The sequence below is a fragment of the Phyllopteryx taeniolatus genome, chromosome 2, assembly GCF_024500385.1.
Source record: "Phyllopteryx taeniolatus isolate TA_2022b chromosome 2, UOR_Ptae_1.2, whole genome shotgun sequence".
NCBI lineage: Eukaryota > Metazoa > Chordata > Actinopteri > Syngnathiformes > Syngnathidae > Phyllopteryx > Phyllopteryx taeniolatus.
In genome coordinates, this window is record NC_084503.1 from 9,559,240 (window position 1) to 9,579,333 (window position 20,094).

Consider the following 20,094-nt stretch of genomic DNA (forward strand, 5'->3'; position numbering starts at 1 on the left):
GCAGGAAGCGCGGGTTCAGTGCGGGGATCTCACTAAGTTTTATTGACGGGGGATCGAGCACAAAATTTCACAAACAGCTAACAAAGACGAAGAAATTGCTTTTAGATGTGTGTGTGTGTGTGTGTGCATGTTACAGATGCTGGTTAGTTTTACTGTGCTACAGTACGTACGTACGTTAGCCCAGTGTTGAGCAAGCTACTTAGAACATGTAGCAAGCTATAAATACCACAATAAAAGTAACTTCAGTTGGGTTGAGCCTCTTTAAAAGATACAAAAAGAAATGTTTTTTTAAATTTTGTAATAGTACTATTGTGGCATAAGTAATAGGGTTGTAACACGGGACTGGTCTCGGTCTCTTTCTGTGATTATTACTTTTTGTTTGTTTATCATTTGCTGTTTCAAGTCATACAGTAGTGTGACAATACTGATCATTATGATCACTTTGGTCGTGATGAAATTTCATACCATTTCATCTCTACTGCCCACAAAGGCTGATTATGGACCTGGACTTGATGAGCATGCTTAAAACCAAACAAAAGATGGTATGCCAAAGAAGACATCTCTAAAGCTCCAAAACCGATGAAGCAACTTGTCTCATCTTAATGAATGCCATGGACTAGGTACAAGCTCACCTACTCCCGCAGAGAGAAGCGACTTTCTTCTTAGGGAGTGGATATAGACATCAAATACACTACATTCCTAAAGTTTACAATACAATAGAGACCCAAAATCACCAGAGGCTCGGAATTCAGAGAAACTTTGCTTATAATCCAGAGGTTTACGTGTACTGAACATTGTTCCCCTTGGTGGAATGTACCACCACAAAGAACCTCATCATACTTTTTCTTTCCATAACAGTCTTATTTTGATTTGATAGTCTATTGGCAGAGACACTGTATGAAGAGGAAATGGAGAAGTGAGAAGAGTCAGTGCTGATACAAACTAACCAGAGGTACCAGGCAAACTGTGAAAAAGAACACACCCCGCAACCAAATACTCTCACTTATAGCATGGTCTTTCTTCAGTCTGGCAGCTAGGGGACAGAAAAAGTGTGAAGCCTAGAAGCCTTTTAATGCCAAAAATCTAAAAAAAATGACTTTATCTTACTGTGTCTTTTTAGATTTCACAAAGAAAACACAAAATCCATTGTGATTCATTATCAAACATCCATCCATCCATTCATTTTCTGAGCCGCTTCTCCTCACTAGGGTCGCGGGCGTGCTGGAGCCTATCCCAGCTGTCATCGGGTAGGAGGCGGGGTACACCCTGAACTGGTTGCCAGCCAATCACAGGGCACATACAAACAAACAACCATTCGCACTCACAGTCACACCTGCGGGCAATTTAGTCTCCAATTAATGCATGTTTTTGGGATGTGGGAGGAAACCGGAGTGCCCGGAGAAAACCCACGCAGGCACGGGGAGAACATGCAAACTCCACACAGGCGGGGCCGGGGATTGAACCCCGCACCTCAGAACTGTGAGGCTGACGCTCTAACCAGTCGGCCACCGTGCCGCTCATTATCAAACATCACAACTTAAATCAAATTTGAATGAAGACAGCATACATTACTGTGCAGAAATCTAAGGCCACTATTAGAGTTGTCATTTTAGCAATGTTGTAATGATCATATTTAATTGGAACGCCAGTAAATACAGCACAGAACTCCACCAAGTTATATTAACTGTTAACAAAAAGTGAAAGTGGCTTTCTTGTGACTACATCCTCATCCATTTTGTGTCTGTAGAAAAGCATATACAGTATGTCTAACAAAAGACCCAGCAATGAACTGATTAAAAGGTATTTGAGCATCCAGCCAATGTGACACACTGATTACAGACATAAATGATGCTGTCAGAAAACCTCTGTCACTTGAACTGCACTGAAACTGACAGTAGAAATTGTTTTTTAACTTGCCTGCTAATCAGGACAAGTACATGTTCACTGAGAGGCAATCGTTCGGCACAATCAATTTTTTTCAAGTGACAACACATTTATTGATTTCAGCAACTTTAACACTTTAGGCAATGGAGTAAATGAGCTCCATTATTAGACATAGGATGTAAAACCAAACAGCTACAAACATAACTCTGACACAAAAACAATGTTAACAACACCCAAAGCACAACAATAATGAAAAATAAAAAATGTCAGTGCAGATAGCTGCAAATTTATCATGATGGACACCCACTGCCTTAAGTCTTAGAAGAGATGAATGACGTGTACACTGGCCAATTACAGTATGGAGCAGGGAACAAGGAACTTTCCTTGTCCATCCATCCATCCATTTTCTACCGCTTATCCGAATTCTACAATATGCATTGCACATAGAGGATTGAAATTGTGGTACTCAAGGGCCCACGGTGTGACAAAAGATGGTATAAATAATAAACATCAGTATGTTCCATTTCCATTTTCTACCGCTTATCCGAGGTCGGGTCGCGGAGGCAGTAGCTTTAGCAGGGACGCCCAGACTTCCCTCAACCCAGCCACTTCATCCAGCTCTTCCAGGGGGATCCCGAGGCGTTCCCAGGCCAGCCGCGAGACGTAGTCTCTCCAGCGTGTCCTGGGTCGTCCCCGGGGTCTCCTCCCAGTGGGACGTGCCCGGAACACCTCACCAGGGAGGTGTCCGGGAGACATCCGAATCAGATGCCCCAGCCACCTCATCTGGCTCCTCTCAATGCGGAGGAGCAGCGGCTCTACTCTTAGATCCTCCCAGATGACCGAGCTTCTCACTCTATCTCTAAGGGAGATAAACATCAGTATAAAGAAGCTAAATAAAACTATGGTATATACAGTATAAAAAAGTTTACATTAAATGCGCAAATATCAAAGATTAGGAGACTAGGGAGCAGGGAACCACTACTAAAAGTTAAATAGATCTGGAACATCATAATGAAAAGCATGCATTCAGTACCAAATATCTAATAAAAATATTCAAATAAAATATTGTATGACACTGTGGAAGACCTAAAGAAAATCACAAGCCACATTGGAAGAATGAGGGCGAATGAGGTAATGACATCACAAACAAGTTATAATCCCTGCTGGAAACAGTTTTCAGGTCCCCAGAAGAGAACATTTCCAAGAAAAAGAGGATGTTTCTATATTTACCCATAATCATGCATCTTATTGGACACTGGAAATAAGAAGACGATAATCAGAGGATTATGAGTCAACCCTTAAATTATTATAAAAACACTAATTGTCACGTGTGGTTCGGAGGCAGGATTGATCTGATTGTAGCTCAAAGGGAGCATTCTCGAATTCTCCCAAAACAATTGGTGTCATCTGATCTCTGATCAAGCTCAGTATATGCGCAATCTATTTCCAGATTTGGCAAAACAAATAAAAGCACTTCCTTCCCGCTTGGGTAAATCGCAAAGGGGGCAGTGACAAGGCATCGGTAGCAACTTTAAAGAGGCTCTAAGCAGATATCCATGTTTCATTTCATTTAATTATATTCTTTATTTAACTTAAAGTTAAAACAAATATAAACTGCCTTTGCTTTGGACATAGACTCTATAAAAAGTGGACAGTGTGTAATTGTACAGGGAACCCACAATCAGATAATTCGATGCATGACGTGTGAACAGCGACGTTACAGTCAATAAAGTAAGGTCGGGCAAGTGAGAGTCGAGTGTGAAACTTTAGACCCCATCCCGCCATTCTCCATTTACACAGGAGTTGTCCTATCTCTGCTGGGCAGAATATTGCTAGGACGACATCCCCCCTCATTCAGTGTTCAAACAGCAACCTATGAAAAGGCACCTAAATACTGTCTTGTGGAAGGGACTACAGTATTCACTGAATGTATGTTTTTGACTGATGAGAACCCATGCATGCATAGTTTTGCATGTAAAATAACCTGTCATATCCTGCAGCCCATATCAGACTCTTGTATACAAATGGGAATGAACAGCTTGACATTGCTCTACTCGGCTCGCGAGAGGATTGCTAATTAGTCGAGTGAGTGGTTAATTTGAACTTCCTGTAGATCGTTGGAAGCACTTACACACAAACATACTGCAATGTGAGTATCTTGGAGATGCTCAATTGCTCTGGTACACACATAACCCCCAAATCATGTCCTCCTGCTCACCCTGAATAGACAATCAATTACCACAAACTTTAAGCATTGAATATTATTATAAAATTAGTGTTGACAGCAATGAGTAAACAGACTGGTTTGCTTGACTGGCCAAGCTGGAACTCAGTTATTGTAAGTTAATAAAGTACATGACAGTAAAATATGGTGTTATTTTGACAAATTGTGCCAAATAAGCAGTGTGGCTCTAAAAGAAATCAATAGCGATCTGAAGAGTTACCCATGACCTAATGAGGAAAAGGGTTGTCGCTAGCGGATGGATGGATGGTCGACTGTTTGCATTGTTGCATTTCTTTTCTTTTCAAAAAAGTACATTTTTTGTTAATTCACTCAAGGCATGTTTTAAAAAGCCAGCAGTACAAGTGTCAGCTGGGACAGCACCACAGCTACCTGCAAACCTGCACGGAATAAGCAGTATGCATAATTGTTGATGGGTGGCTGGCTGGATAGATGGCCTTAATATTTTGCTGTATAGGACACAGTACTGATGACACACACATCCACTGGGAGAGCAGCAAGAAGCTAGCCTTGTTGGCTGTGATACAGTCAATTCATTATACTGTAAAATACGGCTGATATACTGTATCTCTGTGCAAACCACAATTCCCTGGTTTATGATAAGTGACTGCAGAGTGCTCAGTCAATTAAAAAAAAGAATACAAACTGCTGAAACAGCTTTGAATGCCTCTAGTTCCCCCAAAAATGTCTCCCTTCAACACCAAGCTGCTTGCAGAGTTAGTCAAGGAGAAAAATAGAATCAAAAGAAAAGTGAGCGGAGCTCATTTGTGCTGCTTAACAAAAGCCAATAAAAGAGCCATTATGAGCGTGTCCATATTATTGAACACCTCTAGTGAAAGCCTCTGTGTTATATTTGATTTTAGTAATTGTGAGCGGCACCGTGGCCGACTGGTTAGCATATCTGCCTCACAGTTCTGAGGACCCGGGTTCAAATCGGCCTGTGTGGAGTTTGCATGTTCTCCCCGTGCCTGAGTGGGTTTTCTCCGTTTACCTCCCACATCCCAAAAACATGCGTGGTAGGTTGACTGAAGACTCGAAATTGCCCATAGGTGTGAATGTGAGTGCAATTCCATTGCAACATGCTGGCAATTTCTTGTCTTGAGTTTGGCCAATTATATATTGCTTGTGCACTCACTGTAGTAGTCTCACCACGCTGCACTATTTGCATATCTGTTGTTGACCAATACTGGCCACTCATGCCAGAGTAGCATCTGCTCCATTTGCACACTGATTGAGGATTATCTGCAACATTTGCACAATCAACATTGTCCCAGACTATCGTACTACTCGCTTGAAGTCTCGGCGCCCTCTGCACAATGGCCATTGCAGCGGACTATTGTAATATTAGTGCTTGAGGATCCATCCATCCATCCATTTTCTGAGCCGCTTCTCCTTACTAGGGTCGCGGGCGTGCTGGAGCCTATCCCAGCTATCATCGGGCAGGAGGAGGGGTACACCCTGAACTGATTGCCAGCCAATCGCAGGGCACATAGAAACAAACAACCATTCACACTCACATTCACACCTACGGGCAATTTAGAGTCTTCAATTAACCTACCATGCATGTTTTTGGGATGTGTGAGGAAACCGGAGTGCCCGGAGAAAACCCACGCAGGCACGGGGAGAACATGCAAACTCCACACAGACGGGGCCAGGGTTTGAACCCCACTCCTCAGAACTGTGAGGCATCTTTTGCACAATTGTCCAAAAAAAATAATGTACCGGCATTACCAGATAACTAGCAACCCTTTATTGCTCAGTGACTGTTTTTCTCAATGTCTTTATGTCCCAAAAGTGTTCTCTGTCAATTGACTGTCTGTTGCCGTACTAGAGCGGCTCCAATTATCAGAGACAAATTCCTTGTGTGCTTTTTGGACATACTTGGCAAATAAAGACGATTCTGATTCTGATTCTGATTCTGAATGGTTGTCTGTTCCTATGTGCCCTGCGATTGGCTGGCGACTAGTTCAGGGTGTAGCCCGCCTCTCGCCAGAAGATAGCTGGGATAGGCTCCAAAATGCCCGTGACCCTCGTGAGGAGAAGCAGTACAAGAAAATGGATGGATGGATATTGTTATTGAGGGTGGGATTTATTCATTTGTGTAACTTTTACTCTTGTTTTTAACAGTCCAGGCTAGATGTGATCATTTGCATAGTAAATATTAGAGGTGTGGCACCTACAGTACTTTGCAAAAGTATTCACCCTTCTTGGCTTTTTACCCATTTGGTTACATTACAACCTCTAATTTAAATTATTACTTTATCTAAACTTTTATTTGATGGATCTGAACAAAATAGTCTTAAGTTTTGAAGGTAAATGAGAAATCTCTCTCTCTGCCTTGACTCACATATGATGTTAAGTGATATCCCATTCTAAATCCATATGGTTTGATATGTTGTTGGTCTACCCTTTGCAGCTGTAACAGCTTCAGCTCTTGTGGTCAGGCTTTCAACAAGGTTTAGGAGTAATTTGTCTCGGAGCATATTTGTGAGGTCACAGGCTGATATTGGATGAGAAGGTCTGGCTCACCGTCCACTCCAAATCAACCCAAAGGTGTTCTCTCGGGTTGAGGGCAGGACTTTCTGCAGGGCAGTCAAGTTCATCCATACCAAATTCTCTCATCCATATCTTTATGGACCTTGCTTTATGGACATGTTGGAACAGGAAGGGGTAATGCCCAAATTGTTTGACTGTCTGACAGTGTGTAACCTCACAAATGCGCTTCTGGAAAAATGTTCATAAATTCCCATAAACGCACTCCTAAAGCTTGTGGACAACCTTCCCAGAAGCTGTTATAACTGCAGAGGGGGGACGAATGTCATATTTAACCCCATTAAGAATGGGAAGTCACTTAAATTCATATCTGACTCAAGGCAGGTGAGTGACTTTTAGCCATATATATATATATATATACACAACCCAAATTCCAATGAAGTTGGGACGTTGTGTTAAACATAAATAAAAACAGAATACAATGATTTGCAAATCATTTTCGACCTATATTTAATTGAATACACTACAAAGACAAGATACTTAATGTTCAAACTGATAAACTTTATTGTTTTTAGCACATAATCATTAACTTAGAATTTTACGTCTGCAACACCTTCCAAAAAAGCTGGGACAGGGTCATGTTTACCACTCTGTTGCAGCACCTTTTCTTTTAACAACGTTCAATAAAGGTTTGGGAATTTATTTAGTTGCGTAATAATTCTGCACACCAATAGTAAATCTGATTGGCTGAGAATGAAATTTGACTCTAACTCAGCCAATCATCATCCTTTCCACAGTTGTCCACGTATTGATATTCTCCTAAGAAAGCCTAATCCTCACTTTTACTTTCTTAAACAGTCTTGTATGAGGTATATTAACATTTTGGATTATGGTTGGTGATTAATAAAAAAAATAATCCTCAAAAATGAGACATTATTCTGCACACAGTGTACTGTATATATGATTTTTCCATAAAGGCCATATTTGTGGAGGAGGCATGGTATAACGGTAGTGTGAGAGTTCATGGGATTCTGTCTGTGTGTCATGCCATGACTCTGACAAACCATTAACATTACGGTACAGGATGAAAGAGGATGTACAGTATGTGAGAGGGATACTGCATGTTCCAGTAACCATTAACACTGAGGAAACAGACATCTCCTGCACTGAAATGAAACCTTAATATTAAACACGAGCAACACAACTATGAAGATGACAGGGGCATCTTTGAAAGTGTTCAAATGATTTTATCAGTCAAAACATTACAGCAATTAAGGCGTTTGACAGCTATTAGAACTCTCTCTCTCTCTCATTCTTTCTTTTTTCTTTCGTGTTCTGTGTTAGCAGTCCCGGACTGAAGCTAGGCCAGCCTTCGCTAAAAGTGGACTGAATTATTGCTTTGAGTCCCTGGTAACCCCTTAGGGGGCCTAAGAATCATGTCCTTCTCTTTTTCCCTTATGCTATCCCATTGGAATTAGTTCGTTACTTCGTCTTCAGAATTACAACCAGTTTCCATGAAACTGAGCACAAGTGATGAGGAAAGTTTCTCATTTGAGATATAATAGGAATATCACGTTTGCCCAAGAATGCAAGTAGTGTTTTTTTTTTTTTTTTGTTTTTTTTTAACTTTGTTATTAACCTGTTCTGTTCAGCTGCATGGCCATGCAGAATGGTAGATCTGTATGCCTTTTGTGCTGGAACAGTTTTTTGTGCAACAGGGAAGTTTGAAATACTCCCTCTGCTTATTTTTATTTTTTTTAATTACTCTGAAGTTCATTGAAAATGCAGCCAGACAGAAAAGGGTTTTAGGGCACAGACAGAGGGACAGAGTGGACAAGGGGAACAGGGGTGCGAACCACAGCAGAACAATAGTTAGACAGTCTAAATATTTGAGCACAAGTAACATTACAACAGTCAAATTGTGTTCTTATTTGTGGATGGGGGACACCCGGCGAGGGCATGCAACAACTAACCAATAGGAAAAGATGAGAGAGGACAGAAAAGGAAAGGTCAGGACAGGATGTGGGAAATGAGCAAGGCAGTGCTACTGACAAGTGGTGCGGTGGGATTCTCTTTTTAGTGTCTAAAGACCTGTCAGAACCTGTGAGTTGATATGTTAGTATAACCTGTGTTATATAAGAAGAACGTTACGTTTGCCCAAGAATGCAAATGGTCCATTCCATTTGTGTTGTATGTGTCCATAAATCAGAAAGTAGTCTACCATCTAACTACAAACCCCAATTCCAATGCAGTTGGGACATCGTGTAAAACGTAAATAAAACTGAATACAATGATTTGCAAATGCATTTCAACCTATATTTAATTGGATACACTACAAAGACAAGATATTTAATCTTCAAACTGATAAACATGATTGTTTTTAGCAAATAATCATTAACCTCAAATTTTATGGCTGCAACACGTTCCAAAAAAGCTGGGACAGGGTCATGTTTACCACTGGGTTACATCACCTTTTCTTTTAACAACATTCAATAAACGTTTGGGAACTGAGGACACTAAGTGTTGAAGCTTTGTAGGTGGAATTCTTTCCCATTCTTGGTTGATGTACAGCTTCAGCTGTTCAACAGTCCGGGGTCTCAGTATTTTACGCTTCATAATGCGCCACACATTTTCAATGGGAGACAGGTCTGGACTGCAGGGAGGCCAGTCTAGTACCCGCACTCTTTTACTACGAAGCCACGCTGTTGTAACACGTGCAGAATGTGGTTTGGCATTGTCTTGTTGAAATAAGCCGGGGCGTCCATGAAAAAGACGTTGCTTGGATGGCAGCATATGTTTCTCCAAACCTGTATGTACCTTTCAGGATTAATGGTGCCTTCACAGATGTTTCACAGTTTCAAGTTGCACTGACGGATGTAGCGCCGAAGTGTATTTACTGACATTGGTTTTCTGAAGTGTTCCTGAGCCCATGTGGTGATATCCTTTACACATTGATGTCGGTTTTTGATGAAGTGCTGCCGGAGGGATCGAAGGTCACGGGCATTCAATGTTGGTTTTCGGCCTTGCCGCTTACATGCTGTGATTTCTCTAGATTTTCTGAACTTTTTGATGATATTATGGACGGGAGATGATGAAATCCCTAAATTCCTTGCAATTGTACATTGAGGAACGTTGTCTTTAAACTGTTCGACTATTTTCTCACGCACTTCTTAACAAAGAGGTGAACCTCGCCCCATCTTTGCTTGTGAATGACTGAGTAATTGCCAATCATGGCACCCACCTGTTCCCAATTGGCCTGTTCACCTGTGGGATGTTCAACAGGTGTTTTATGAGCATTCCTCAACTTTCTCAGTCTTTTTTGCCACCCGTCCCAGCTTGTTTGGAATGTGTTGCAGCCAAAACATTCTAAGTTAATGATTATTTGCTAAAAACGATCAAGTTTATCAGTTTGAACATTAAATAGCTTGTCTTTGTAGTGTATTCAATTAAATATAGGTTGAACATGATTTACAAATCATTGTATTCTGTTTTTATTTATCTTGAACACAACGTCCCAACTTCATTGGAATTGGGGTTGTACTTTTCTGTTTTTCTGTTTTAAATGTTTATAAGCTGTTTTTTTTCTTTGTTTTTAAATGCTTTTAATTATGTAAAACACATTGAGTTACCCTGTGTATGAAATGTGCCTATATAAATAAATTTGCTTTGCTTTGCTAACATGAATGAAACTTATCTTTTTTAACTTTTTAGCTTACCTTCTTATCTAAAGTACAACAATAAATGAGCATGAATACATTTGTTCCTAAAAAAATAAAGAAATACAAAGAGCTTTTTAAAAAACCTATCTATACCCTTTAAAAGAGTTCACATTTAAATTCGAAATAGTCATTCGTGATATAGTCATTTACTTCATTGTCCTCTAGGTATCTATGAAGGAGGTATCTATCAAGGTGCTAAATAAAATGTGTGATCTGTGAACTATGCATCCTTCTACTGTATTTTCTATACTGCTTATCCTGCCGAAGCTGCAGCCCATCTCGGCTGACTTTGGGCAAAAGCAAGTCAATGATAGGGCACATCGAAGAGACAGACAACCATTCACACTGTCACTGAGTGGGAACTGAATCCACTCTGCCCACACAAAAGTTAGGAGATTGAACCAATACATTATCAGTGACTATCCATGAATTCATATTCTTTTTTACTTTAACTTTTATAACATTGCTGACCACCTGTGTTACATTGTTTCCTTTTTCGTATTTTATTTAGTTCTCTCCTCTAGATGTCTGAAAATCTGTTTGTTTAATGTCTCACCAATTCTGACCTCTTCCTTTCATGTATGACGCGAATCATTTCCGTGCCTTCCCCTCCCATCTATATTTTTTCATATTTCTTTTCAAGTAACCCAAAAAACAACCAACAAAAGTGGCTTATTGAACATGAAGCCAGAGAATGCAAAAATGTTTTGGTTGAAATTGGCTGAAGAATTCATCACAGATCAAATCGTTGGGGCTCGATCGAACCCAGGTTATGAACCACGGGTTTAGATGCAATGAAAATCATAATGTTGTTAGCATCACTTGTTTACAAGTTGCTAAAAGCTACTTTTCGTTCTAGAGTTAATTTTTAAAAGTGTACAGAAACAGGGACAAGAACAAGTAGGGTGAGAATCTATTAGGGAAGACAGTCTTTGTTTCTTAATTTGTCCTGCAACAGGCTTAGTCTGCCGCTTTGAAGATCCATGCGTTGAAGCATTGAACAGCCACACGTCAAGGACATACACCGAACACAGTATGGACTATGTGATTTTTGTTCCTCCAGAGATACACCTCCAGTAGTCACAAGCATTTAGAATGTTGAACACTCATAGCTTTCGAGATGCATTTTCGTAACGCAATTGATTAATGCATTCTAGAGGAGGCAAGCGCAGGCATGACTTCAAGTCATTTCCCTCACTCTTAATGGGACAAAGAACCACTTGGCGGACTTGTGATTAACTGGTGACCATTCCAGGGTGTAGTCTGCCTTTCACCCCAAGTTAGCTGGGATAGGCTTCAGCGCCCAATGACCAGGAACATATCGATGCTGTGATGGGCTGGTGGCCAGTCCAGGGTGAAACCCACTTCTTGTCTTAGGTCTACTGGGCTAGGCTGAAGCTCACCCGTGACCCAAACCGGGACAAGTGCTGTTAATGTTACTAATGATCATAATGGATGTTTTATTCACAAATGTAAAAACAATACTTGCATTATGCAAAAACTGAAAGCCTACAATTAAGTCAACATTAACTACAAAATCTCAACTTTTTGCAGCAAATATAAAGTGTTCAACAAAACCTTTGCTATTGTCATTGATATTGCTAATGTTCAGTCACTTTGCTATACAGTAAAATGATAAGAAAGATAAAGGTAGTTTGAAATAAAAATAATTACAAAAACAAAATTTAAATCACTAAAATAAGAAAATCCTAACCCTCCTATCTTAGGGGTCAGTTTGATTCAGTGTTTAACGTCTCTAAATATAACTGACATATTTGTTTTGCTTAATGTTTCATGACTTTTTCTAATTTAATGGGGAAGACTCAGAAAACATAAAATGAGTATGATATGTTTTCAATGTCCTGTACACATCTGTGTTCTCTGGGTTCAGTTTGACGCCAGCTTGTTTCACCTGTATAAAACGTATCAGAAATATGAACCTTTTACACACATTTGTTCTGGTTATTTTGGATGATATTGGGGTGGTCACAATAACATAATTTTCCAAATGTTTCTGCTTCCTGCTATCTCTCAACTGAAAGGACTTTTAAGGAAAGGGTTTCTATCAATCTGGTGGTGTCATATCTTTTTGACCACAAAGGAGAATGATAACCTCAGTGTAGATCCTACTCTTGTCTCTGTCTTGAGCAACAGCAAACAACCTCTTACCAAAAATGGTAAGTCATTGTAATCTGTTACTCCACAACAACAGGAGAGACATAGTATTTTTAATGTCATCAAAATGGCTCCAGATACGCTATCAGCAATGTGCTACACATAAAATCAGCACTTGAGCTCTTCATAATACCATCAATATAAAATGATTCATTGGAGTTAACACATTTAGAGGGGACACGTGTACGAGGACCGTTAAAAAGACTTGGATGTGACCCACTTCCTCATTTTGGAAGGTGTGTACAAGTCAAAGTGCAAAGTAACAGCCTTTGGGCTGCTAACACTGGAAGGGCAATATGTCTCGCAAAAATCTTTCTCAACATTCTGTTCTGATTTAACACTTTTTCCATTTCAAATGTTTTAAATAGCACATATATGTATTATGAAATAATACAAACCCCATTACCAATGAAGTTGGGATGTTGTGTAAAATGTAAATAAAAACAGAATACAATGATTTCCAAATCCAACCTATATTTAATTGAATACACTATAAAGGCAAGATATTTCATGTTCAGACTGATGAACGTTATTTGGTTTGTTTTTACAAATATTCTATCATTTTGAATTTGATGCCTGTAACATGTTCCAAAAAAGCTAGGACAGGGGCAACAACACAGAGAATTTGGAGAAATCTCTGCACGCAAGCGGGCAAGGCCGAAAACAAACACCGTGCGACATTGAATTAAAAAAATTTCATTGTCATCATTGCGTAACGGATTTTGCCAAGTGGGCTCAGGAACACTTCAGAAAAACATTGTCAGTTAACACAGTTAGTCGCTACAGCTACAAATGAAACTTAAAACTCCACCATGCAACGCGAAAGCAATACATTAACAACATCCAGAAACGGCGCCGGCTTCTCTGGGCCCAAGCTCATCTGAAATGGACTGACGCAAAGTGGAATAGTGTGCTGTGGTTTGGCGAGTCCACATTTCAAATTGTTTTGGGAACTCAAGGATGCCGTATCCTCTGGGTGTTTTCAGCGCAAAGTTCAAAAGCCAGCATCTGTGATGGTATGGGGGTGTGTTAGTTCCCATGTCATGGGTAACTTGCGCATCTGTGAAGGCACCATTCATGCTGAAAGGTACATGTTTTGGAGCAACATATGCTGCCATCCAAGCCACATTCTGAACGTGTTACAACAGAGTGGTTTCTTAGTAAGAGAATTTAAGTACTAGAATGGCCTGCCAGCAGTCCAGACCGTTCTCCTATTGAAAATGTGTGGCACATTCAAGGCCTTTTCACATTGCACTTGCTCCCATTGGGGAAGCTTTTTGACGTCACCGCGTCAACTCTCCAGAATATATTTTTCTTCTTGATGACGCGACGCTGAGCATCGGAAGCCCTCTGCATTGACGTGAGGCTCGGCGTCATGTCTAAATGCGCTGACGCCCCACTCAGCACACACACAATGAATGCTTGCAGGCTCAGCCAAACACCTTTATCTGACAAACTGCCATCCAAGATTCAGTCACACAAGAGCCCGAAACAGCGCCACGAGAGCTGCAGAGGGAACTGATTGATCTCCAACGTCATACTGTCTTAAAAGAGAAGTTCAACTCTCAAACTGGATGAGTTTTATGCTTCATTAAGCGCAAGACAAATTTCCCAAAATCCGGAAGATGGCACAGAGGATGCTGGTGGTGTTTGGCTCTACATATGTGTGTGAACAGACTTTTGGTGTGATGACCACCAACAAAACATCCTACAGATCCCAGCTGAGTGATGAACACCTCAGATGTGTTCTGAGAATTGCCACAACAAAAATAACACCGGACTTTGGATGCACTGGCAAAGGTGATCAACAAAACAACACTCTTCCCATTAAAAGTACATCTAAGTATTGACACTACAATGCCTTTTTTTTTTTATGGGTAAGCATTCGGTTCTGGCTTGGCCTGCCTATCAAATTTTAAAAGTCAATGTGGCCCCTGAGCCAAAAAGTTTGCATACCTCTGATGTAGAGGCTAATGACATAACTTTGGCTCACAACGCAATAACTGTTTGCTTCAAAATACTTTTGAAGTTTCACAGATTACATTATGGGTGCATATGTGACTTAAATGGTAGAAGACAAATATTATTCAATTACTTTATAAATTAAACACAGCAATATTAACGTAGTATTGAAAATATATGGGCCAGTTTAATTTGGCTTATAATTTTATCTTTATGTCCATCCTTCACAATTCTTTTCCTCGAGCAGCTTTTAGTCAGTGGTGTGTGCTACTCAGGCACGATAACAGCAGAGGTCACAGGCAAAACATGGACTGGGTTTTCAGTAATAAGGATGTTCTCTATTGGAACAAGTGGAACGGATTGGATAACGACACACAAGAAGGGCTTTCTATTTTACACTATGAAGTTAAGGGAAACCCATAGATTTATGATCATATTTAAGTGAATAATGATAGGGTAGGTGATTATTTATTTAAAATAATTTCCTGACCTCTTCATATTGAATTTGTTGGTTCTTTTGTGTGTGTATGTGTATATATATAAATAATTGAGGGGGGCCTAACGACGCCACCGCAATGCAGTAATGTACTTTTTCTTTTATTTTGTTACGTAGACATCCCTTTGACTGTGATAATTTTTTGCTAAATGCATTTAAAATATTCATTTTCTGTTAACTGCATGCCCTGGATGTTATTATTTTATGTAGTGTCTAATGAGGGCGGCACGGTGAACGACTGGTTAGAGCGTCACCCTCACAGTTCTGAGGACCCGGGTTCAATCCCCGGCCCCGCCTGTGTGGAGTTTGCATGTTCTCCCCGTGCCTGCGTGGGTTTTCTCCGGGCACTCCGGTTTCCTCCCACATCCCAAAAACATGCATGGTAGGTTAATTGAAGACTCTAAATTGCCCGTAGGTGTGAATGTGAGTGCGAATGGTTGTTGGTTTGTATGTGCCCTGCGATTGGCTGGCAACCAGTTCGGAGTGTACCCCGCCTCCTGCCCGATGACAGCTGGGATAGGCTCCAGCACGCCCGCGACCCTAGTGAGGAGAAGCGGTTCAGAAAATGGATGGATGGATAGTGTCTAATGAATGCTGTGTGCTGAATATATTTTGACTTGCTGTGTGTATGATCTGTACACATTGTTTGGTTTTCAACACAGGATTTTGATGTGATAGGTTGATTGTGATATAAAAGTCTGGGGTTTTATGAATGTAGTTTAAATTTTTGGATTTGTGTTTAAGGTTTTGAGAAAATGGGTAGAAGTTTCAGGAAATGTGCTTTAGCAATTGTGGAAAAACAATTGATTATTTAGATGGACTCTTAACAAATAAAGTCTCTGATACATAAACTTGGGTAAGAATTTGAATTATAATCACATCTGACCACAAAGAAAAAAAATTAATGTCAATTTGTAACAGGAACATTTAGACACTTCTTATTTTGACAAAAATGATAGGGAACAATTGCAGTTTTACAGTCAGCCAGCCCAAAATCATGAGGTGACTTGGCGCAAGGCCTTAAAAAGTCCCACGTCAGTCCAACCCTGCCTGTCAGAATTGAACATTACCAGCGAAAATGCACCCTATATATTACCTTTTCCACCCAGGGAAGGATAGAATCAACACCACACAATCACACAGTGATTATTCCATGAAATTGGTCTTTTTTTTCTTTTTTTCAAAGAAAGAGAATTTAGCTGTGTTGCCATGAAGTATGTGTATGGCAATTTTCTACTCTACTACCAAAATGATGGGATAGTTTCTTTGACCCGAGAGAGTTGTTATGAATCAAATCTCTTCCCCAGTGGAACATTACACAAAGCCGGAGGAAGGGTGGGGGAAGGGAGACAGAAATGTGAGCGGAGAGGATCTGCGTAGCTGGGTGATAAAGGGAGCGAGACAGGCAATCTGCAGAGAAAGTGAGAAAGAGAGAGAGAGAGAGATACAGAGATGAGGGAGTTCAAGACAATGTGCTAAATCTGCAAAAATGAGATGAGATTATTTATGGCATTAAGAGAGCATGAAATAGAGTTGGATGAGAGGCTTGAAGCTTTACTGCACTTTTTAATTTCCATTTTACATAACAGGACAATGAAAATGAAAATCATTTACAGTGCATTGACATAGTCAAATATACATCGACTTAAAGCAATGTATCGCACAGGCTAGATGGTGGAATGTGGTGTAATTTAAGCACACACATTTTTTTTGTAATCAAAGTATATCAACTGACAGTAATAATCTCTAGGCCACTATCAGTTTGTTTAGGGTCTGTCTTTGTAGCTGTCACAATGTTTCTTTGATTACGTCCTGTTTTTCTTGATAAACCCGTTCGACCTGTTATTTTCTACACCGGTGGTTTCTTTCTTCTTCATAATATTCCAAAAGGTTGTATGACTACGTGTTCATGTCATGGGTCTGATTGATTTTCCATCTACTCTCAGTTTCACAATTGCTTGTTTTTCCACCCGTATAATTCTCTCTGGTTTTCATGTTGGTGACACCTCTGTTGAGTGTAACTTGTAGTCTTCACAGGAAAAACCCAAATCCGAAACTCAGTCACATTACAATAGTTTTGCTCACATGAAAAATCGATGCCTCCAAACAAAAGGTGATATCTTTTAAATTGTGCACGAGTTCCATATTTCAATTCCTGGAAATAAAAACTGAGCTGATTATGAGAGATTGCCTCAGATTTATCGTTTGATGTCAAACGCAAATGTTTTGAGTTTACAGAAAATATTAAGGACTCCTTTGTAAAGGAGTATATTTTAATATTGCATTTTAGGAGTTAAGTGATTCGCTTTTCTGCACTGCTGTGACGATGTGTTAGTTGGTAACCAGTTTGTACTATCTGTGGATACAGTTAACCTACCGTGCATGTTTTTGGAATGTGGGAGGAAACCGGAGTACCCGGAGAAAACCCACACAGGCACGGAGAGAACATGCAAACTCCACACAGGCAAGGCCGGATTTGAACCCGCGACCTCAGAACTGTGACGCAGATGTGCTAACCAGTCGCTCACCGTACCGCATCGGTGAATGTAAAAAAAATACAAATAAAATTTCGTGTTTTGTTGCCTTTACGTGTTACTATTACGTTTAGTTTATGCTTTGATGTATGTAATGTAATATTTCGGTAATATTTTATCGTGCATGGTTATCAAGAATTTTTAAATATATCTTGTAATATTACCTTTACATTGTCTGCTGTTTTTTTTTCTGTTATACAATTGCAGTTGCAGCAATTTCTGATACATAATTCCCACTTTCATACTCAGCTTTATTCGGAACCTTTGGTGACCCTATCTGACCACAAATAAAGCATAATAAAGCACAATAAAAGGCTTCCTCTTGTGAATCCGTCTGCCAGATTAGCAGTGCAGCGTGGAGGCATTCAGATAATACTCACCACCAGTGAGAGTGGCCTCTTCCATGACACCACACCAATAAGGCCAGAGAGAAGAACCTGGAGGAGAGAGTACACAAAGGATGTTGAAAGAGCAAATTGATACGGGCAAAAAACGGAAAATACAGAAGAGAAGATCCAGAAGAAGTCATGTCTACATTCAAGGTACACTTCACTTTGGCCTCATTCTCATTGCACAGTACAGACATGGAAACATACAAACCATAATTACCGGTAATAACACTTAAAGGGAAAATTTGCAGTTTAAAAAAAAAGAACACTTTTATCATATATGTTAAAACTGTCTGTATGACCTAAAAGTATAAATATTATCTAAATGAAAACATCTTTTCAGCCCATCTAACGCCTTTGATTTAATTTTCATTATTATTTTAAAACTTGGCACGGTGAGACAAAAGCAGCCAATTACAGAGTGTAAAGACTGTAGGCGTTACCCTGGAAAGTGTCAATCATTTTCACATGCATGGGCATGAATGCCAGAAGCCCTGTGGAAACAATGGCGGACATATGTGGAAGCCTTGGGGGATAAAAATGCCTATCGCTTGTTTGCCAAACTCTGGGTCTTCGACTGCACGGAAACACTAGCAGAGCAAAGAAACCAGAAAGGCTAAAAGGAGAGAATCTGATCGACAAAGAAACAAAACTCGGATACACGTTGGACCTACATATTTCAAGGTGGCGTCAACTTGGCATCAGGGACTTGATCATGGACTCAAGAGCGATGTGACTTCATTTCTGCTTTACAGAAATATAGTATATATCACCTACTTTTATTTTTAATTGCTTGTTCATTCCCCAACAATATAACTTAACAATAAGCTAGCAATACAGTAGCTAGCATTATCACAGGCCGATAGCCCGGCGGGCTCATTTAGCGCGACAACAACAAGTTGAATTTGACTAGCGACCAGTGCTAGCAGCAGCAAAAAATAGATTAAATAAAAAAATAACAACATACAGCGTTGTCGAGGACGAGCTAATGGGGGGTTGACAACTGTTCTCCATTTCAACAATTGTTACAGGAAAGTGTCTCTCTGACCGGCGAGTATTAATATAAATTTCTTCTGTATGTGGACTGACTTGTCCAAGTAGTGTTGCATACACCCTTGTCCCATCTATCACCCAAAAAAGCTTTTTCAAACATCAGACTTTTACTATCAGACTGAGATATAAAGAATACATTTGTGTAACTATGTGCAAACAATAATCCTTTGCTCTAAAATATATGCTTATGAGGATGAAAGAGAAGGGGAAAAAAATCTGATAATTGTCATGTGTACACACTAGGGATGTTACAATATTCACAATATCCCGATATCACAAAATGAAAAGTGCCTCGATATCGTCGCGGTCTTGTCACGGGATAACATAATGATCCGTTGTGCTATAGAAATTCACTTCCAGAACAATTTGTTTGAATTTCCATATTTTTTAAATTATCTCAAGAACATTATTATGATGGGACAGTTATTGCAATATGTTATGTAGCAGGATGAAAATAATTCTGCATACTGTTCAGTTTCACAACATTATCGTTACTCTATAAATGTAATTCTCAAATTATGGCTATAATATTTGTTATTTTACTGTATTTATCACATCAGTCTTGTAATGGTGGACACATTTGCAGCGAAATATCTTCTCTTGAATGCTCCTATTGGATTTCCTGTATCCACTATTGTTGCTGAAATGAATGAAGCAAATTCCCCATTGTGGAACGAAGAAAGGTTATTTTATACAGTGTAAATATTTGTTAGATTAAATGTACTTTTACATTTGTAGGCCCACTTTCTCAAGTGACGTAGCAGTGGTAACGTATTAATTTATTCCCGGTTTCCAGTCCCTTTATTTATGTAACTGTCTGGCTTTATCGTATATTTCAACACGAACTAATTTGCCTGATGTTTTGCTCTTTCAAGTTGGCTAATCTCCGCTATAACGCAGTTCTAACTAGACCTATGCGACAAGTGTACTGTACCACCCGATCACTTATTTTGGTGTTTTTCAACTTCAGGTTACGATAGCTTAGCAACTGGCTTCCCGCCCTCTGTCTCCTGTCTTATATTCCCTCCGTCCTTTGTGATAATGATAATTGTCGAAATGTAGTTCATTCGCTGTCTTGGAGGCGATGACTAGTGACTTACTGTGTTGACAATGGACGCGATGCGCACGTTTGCCTCCGCGGCTTGGC

The 20,094-nt window shown here is 39.9% G+C and overlaps 1 protein-coding gene across 3 annotated transcripts in view; it reads right to left on the reverse strand.

Moving 5' to 3' along the window:
• fam189a1 (family with sequence similarity 189 member A1) overlaps positions 1-20,094 on the reverse strand; it is a 127,354-nt gene that overhangs the window by 57,171 nt on the left and 50,089 nt on the right. For all 3 annotated transcript variants that reach the window (XM_061759162.1, XM_061759159.1, XM_061759158.1), the window contains one exon: positions 17,886-17,942. In XM_061759162.1, the coding sequence (XP_061615146.1) occupies positions 17,886-17,942 (57 nt within the window). The remainder of the gene's footprint in view (positions 1-17,885; positions 17,943-20,094) is intronic.